We start from the raw sequence: 6000 nt of genomic DNA, 5'->3' as shown, positions 1-6000 counted from the left end.
ACAGAGACGCTGAACAGTGTTACTGGCTGGATGTAAGAGAAGTGGTTGCTGTATGTTGTTGTTGTTTGGTAGCACAGTTATAGAGAAGCCACCGATGACCTTCCACAGTTGTATGTGCTGTTGAACTGTAGAGACCTGCAGAGGTGGATAAAATATAGAGTGGGCTTGAGTTAAGGTTATTTTATTAAACATAAAAAAATATATATATATGTATATATATATATATATATATATATATATATATAAACCTAGTATAACTTCCCTGTCCACAGCCTTGTGTACTAGCTTTGTGACAGTAGAGAGACAACACATCATAAGTCTCTCTTAAGAACTCTAGAGATATAGCTCTAGATATAGCCAGTAGTTAAAATTAAACATTTCCCTATGAGTGCTAGAAAAGAATGAAAAACAGCTTTTTTCCATTTTCTTTTTAAACTGATAAAAGCCTTACTTTTTCTCCCCCCTCATAAATTTCCATAAAAAAAAAACATATATAATAACTACCAGTAAACAATAGTGTGCTTTTTTTGGAAGGGTTCTCTTGTGATGGGGTTGTATGAATCTCATGGAAATCCAGCTGTCTTTCAAGAAAGAGATTTGTAGATAATAAATGGAAATCCCTGTTGGCGACCAAGGTTAATTTTTCTTTTCACCTTGTCTGTAATCGCTGACAGAAACTGTTCCTAATTACTTTCTGAGCTTCTCATCCCTGAAATAGATGTTTTACTAATATGTAAACAGTCTGCCTCCACTGCTTACCAACAGAATGACACACATTGCTTTTAAATGACAATATGTCGTTTATTTTCTATATTTTCAAGGTTTAATATTTACAAACAAAATAAACAAAACAAAACAAAAAAAAAAAAAATCAAAAAAAGTTTTTGACAAACACTGTTTGTCTGCATATTATTGTAAGAAAGTTTACATTAATCTTTCTTTCATCCATATTAAGTAACCATCTGACAGTTCATTTTCTCATAAGCCTTGGATTACATGAATGAGCGTAACAATGACCATGTGAAGGGGGTGTAAGAAGACCGAGCAGCTCCTTGTCACTACTGCCCCCCTCTCCACTACGCATATCATCAGTAAACATATGAAATCTGTCATCATCAAAACCAAAAAACATTTGGTTTTTCCTCTCTGGGCATTAAAAATTCTTTTTGCAGCTCCCTTTTTTTTTTAATATCATTTTTCTTCAAACCAACAAAAGAATAAACAAAAAGAAACATACAAATATATGTGCTGGTTTGTTGACAGTCTCTAAACTGGTAATGTGTAAGCTTGTTAGTTTGTGTTATAGATCACCATTAATGCCCATTCCAGTATGTTAGTTGCGATTGATATTGTGAAAAAAGCACATAGTTGGGAAGCTTTCCCTCCAAAGGCAGTATCAAAAACAGCACAAACCAACAGTGCTGCAATCCATCTTGACTGTGTACTAGTTCCTATACACTATGGCATATTCACGATTAAGCGCTTTCTGTTGCAAATAGAACATCTCCCCTCATTTAGAACCTCAAACATGATCGCGGCAGCACAAGTTCTCAGGGAAATTGCTCCCTTTCTAGCTCATCCAACATCTAACCTAGCAAAAAGAATCTCTACCCTTTATAGTAAGTCAGAAAGTGCAATTTTAAACAAAGACAATGACTTAGAATGTTTTGCTTTGGCCAGTTTCTTTCCACACATCAGTATTCAACCCTAACATCAGTAGCTAGCTACAAAGAAAGGTATAAAGGTGCTCCAAATTTGTACAATGTCTCATTGAGCGTGATATTACTGCAAGTCTAAAGATTGCACTTTTTTTTTAAAACTGTACATGACCTCATGACATATTCTATATAGCTCGACTGAGAGTGATAGAAAAAAAGCCTGCCTCTAGAAGTTCACAATGTGAGTGAAGAAACCAATTAGATCAACTGAGACATTTGGCCATCATCATTACTAACTCGCTCCTTGTTTAAAAACACTGAGACATAAAACACATAGAGTATAGTAAGAATGAATGCGCAGTTGTGTGCAGAAGTGACCCTTGTATGCACCGAGCGGACACTCATAACAAAGGATGGAACATGGCGATAGCTTAGGCACAAATACTTCAAAATGTTCATGTAAAGGTCAATGCTTCTGTTCACGCACAGATAACATCTAGGCAGACAGACAATGAACAAAACATAATCTAACATTACATTTAACGTCAACATTTTTGAGATAGTATCTTTTTAAGTATTTGTGATAGCGCATGCTTTCATGACATTGGTGGGTTGACTGTATTGGTACACTATTGACACAAACTGTAGTGAAGACGTGTAATCTTTAAAAACAGTATCTCAAAGGGCTTAGTCACTGTGAACTGATGGGATATTTGCTGCCATGAAAACTGTGACTCTAAATAGAAATTCTGCATGACTGAGAACTTGTCAAATTTGATTAAGAAGACTGCTGGAAGGCCTTGAGCACAATTTACAACCAACTGTTTATGCAAGCAAAGAACCCGTGAGCTCTAATGGTCAGCTTATTCCAGTTGAGCTGTCAGATGATGTTTGATGAAAAAAACTCATTATTATCATAGAGTCACAATATTCTCACTAAACCATACGTCCGTGCCTTAATGTCCGGGTCAGTTTAGAGTACCTAAGCCCCCATATGATGGATTTACATGAGACAGAAACCTTAATGCAAACCAGCATTTCTTTTCACCCACTTCGAGCATTACAAAAACACTGCCCAGTGAACGTGTTTCCCTGTACACTAGATCATCTGGATACCCAACATCTGTGAGTGAAAAATATGTGTTGAAAAAAGGGTGAAAGATTGTTGAGCAACGGTCTATGGCTACAATAATAATAATATGACAGCTTTCAGTCCAGTCCTAAACAGAGGGCAGTTGAGCAAGATATATATATATATATATATATATATATATATATATATATATATATATATATATATATGAAGTGCAGGCAGTGCAGTTCAGAAAAATCATTAAATGATCTTCTGAAGTTTTGGGAAGTGATAGAAAATATACATTTACTTTAAATAGGATACCATATACTGTGTGTTCAACTGATGCAAAATCAGAAACTACAGTCAAACTAAGAAAAGCAAACAGACTGAGAGGACAAAAGGGATTATTAATGTCCCTCAGTTAGGTATTTCTCAGCATGAACTGGTGCTAGCTATTGCATTAAGGTTTGTTTATCTCTTATGAAACATAGTATTTTGTCATTTAACCTTTGTCGCATATAGATGATTTCCAGGTTCCTGATAGAAGTAAGACATTGTTATGATAGAGAATGCACAACACAGTATCTGTAAATTCTAGATCTACAAAACTATTTACAGCACACATATATAATCTTTATATCACAGTCTATTGCATAATGGTGATACTCTTTAGTTTATAAATATTATAAATATACACAGAATTTTTAAGCCACATTACATAACATATTAGCCATCTGAAATTAGAAATAGAAAAAAAAAGAAAAAAAAAAACAATAGCATCCATCCATATCCATCTCTGCACTCTATCTTCTTCAAAGATTAACAAAAAAAAGCAGCATTTCTTTATCTATTCCCTTTGGACCCATAACACTGTCATGGTTCAAATGTGAGCCGATGTGGGGAATAAAGCGGCTCAGCAGACTGTATTCTCATTGCTGACAGCAACATAATACTTGGTTGCAATATTTATGTTGATTTCTGAATTCAGCAAATTATTATGAGATTCATTTTATGAGAATGTGCTTTTTCAATGTCTCTGTCAGAGTTACTTGCATTTATAATTCCACAGTGGTGCCTAAAGCTGCTTAATAGGAAAAGACAATTTTCCTCTTCATTTGCTTAAAAAGGAACAACAAGATATGCACAATGCAATCGAGTTAAAAAAAAAAGCAAAAGAAAATAATAAATAAAAATAAAAACTTTATACATGATATATTCCTTATGATTCTCAGAAAGGAAGACTCCTGTTTATACTACAGCTTTAAATTGCCATTGCCAATATTTTAGTTGGATCTCACACACACTCACACACACACACACATTCATTCATCATCAGTATATATATATATATATATATATATATATATATATATAATATATATGCTGAAAGAAAGTGATAAAATGTACGTGTTTAATATACATTCTTAAGTTTTCTTAAGTTTAGGGAGACAAAATTGTCTAAAATATAATAATATAATACAAGGGCTTCTATATACAAGGTTTCTATGAGGTTACTTTGGAGGAAAGTTGGAGAGAAATAAAAATGCTGAAATTCCTCATTATTACCTCTTTTGTTATATTTCTGTTTTAAAAATGAATTAAAACAAATTTAAGTTTAAAAAAAGAGAGGGGAGGGAAACATGGGATCATAAATTCGATGCAAAACGCATTTTGTCTTGCTCAGTCTCTGTACTGCTCAGGACAGAATCTCTCCTAGATCCGGGGGATTCCCTGTGCTGGGTTGAGGACGATGAGGCTGCCGCTGCCGCCGCTGCTGCAGCTGCAGCCGAGCGCACTGGAGGCAAGGCTCCTGACGACATCTGGCGGAACAAATTGACCCGCTGGGGTACTGTAGTGCGGATGCCACTTTGAAGATTCATTCCCTGGATTGCTGCTGCTGTTGGTGGCACAATGGAAGCCAGAGAGTCTCCTGAAGTTGGATGAACTCTGGGCCCCAGAGATGTGTCATGTGGCAGTGATGGTTGGGAGGCCGATAAGTGTCGGACATCTCTACTCAAGCTGCCTGACTGAAGAGCCTGTGTGCTCTTGTGGATGTCTCCCCGCTGAGGTGAAGGGACCTGCTGCTGCTGAGGCGACGGTTGTTGCTGCTGCGCTGCCGAGGCTGCAGCAGCCGTTGACCCAGCAGGCTGCTGACCAAGCTGTTGCTGTGAGGGTAGAGATGGCTGTTGAATAAGTGACAGCTGGGAGGCTGTGGGTGAGCCATACTGGAAGCTCCGGCTGGCCAAGGGGGTCTGAACCGGCGGGCTACACATGGCTGCTGTGAAGGAGCAGGGTGACATGATTGCTCCTTGCTGCTGGAGTGGTGTCTGTGGGTTGGTTGAGGAAGAATTCAGGTTGCCATGGGAAACACTGGCAGCTGGGTAAACTCCCTGTGCTGCAGCAGCAGCAGCGGCAGCGACTGGCAACATGCGGGCAACAGAGGCATTAGCAATAGCCGAAGCACTGTAGGTCATAGGTACAGAGGACTGCTGCAGCTGAGTGGTGCCAAAGGCAGTGGAGTAGGGTGGCTGGGCTGGTGAGTTAATGATGGAGTTTCCTGACATTGGTGTTGAGTTCATCCCGGTGACTGACTGCTTGCGGTCCACCATCATCACCATCTCCCTGTCCTGACGGATAATCTGCTTCAATATCTCGTTCTCCTGTGTGTTGAAAACGCCGGCGTTCAGATCCTTCTGGAACTTCTGCAGCAGCAAAGAGTTCTTCTTCCCTGTTGGGAAGCAATCAGAAGAGGTGAACACTTACAGCCATGGCAAACTTTGGTCACATTACACAGGAGAAGGTCAGGATTCAGGGCAAAAAAGAGGTAGCTTGTAATGTTTAAATAGGTCTTAAACACATGAGAATGTTTGTAGTGTTTAAGACTCAGTACCTTTTCAAGGACTTCATCTTAGTTTTAACTAATTTATAATTAATTTCCACTGATTTCAGCCTTACAAGCTACATCTTTTTAGACCCAGTAAGGACTATTTTCATGAATAAAAACTGTGAAGGACATTTAATGATCATGACTATGGGAGATACACAGTTTGAGAGGAGTGAAGAACACATAATGAGACATATTACTGAAGGTAGGACATGACAGCATAGACTGGGAATGTGCTGATGTTTAAACACAAAAATACTGATGAATTGTACCTGCATATCACAATTCTAGAAAGACAAAGCCTAAGCTAAGCTACAATAAAGTCACAGTCTATGAAATCACATTGCTCACTCAGCTAATATAACACATCACAAGGACTTATA

At 37.9% G+C, this 6000-nt stretch overlaps 1 protein-coding gene across 1 annotated transcript in view; it reads right to left on the bottom strand.

Moving 5' to 3' along the window:
* Nucleotides 1-1816: 1816 nt before the first annotated feature.
* Nucleotides 1817-6000, bottom strand: part of LOC121630483 (potassium/sodium hyperpolarization-activated cyclic nucleotide-gated channel 1) — a 66462-nt gene continuing 62278 nt past the window's right edge. Inside the window, exon 8 of the mRNA XM_041970788.1 lies at nucleotides 1817-5461. Coding sequence (XP_041826722.1) covers nucleotides 4380-5461 — 1082 coding nt within the window. The 3' untranslated portion in view covers nucleotides 1817-4379. The remainder of the gene's footprint in view (nucleotides 5462-6000) is intronic.

Source organism: Melanotaenia boesemani, chromosome 19 (assembly GCF_017639745.1).
Source record: "Melanotaenia boesemani isolate fMelBoe1 chromosome 19, fMelBoe1.pri, whole genome shotgun sequence".
NCBI lineage: Eukaryota > Metazoa > Chordata > Actinopteri > Atheriniformes > Melanotaeniidae > Melanotaenia > Melanotaenia boesemani.
Note: the sequence above shows the minus strand (reverse complement) of the source record. Positions and strands in the feature narration are given on the sequence as shown.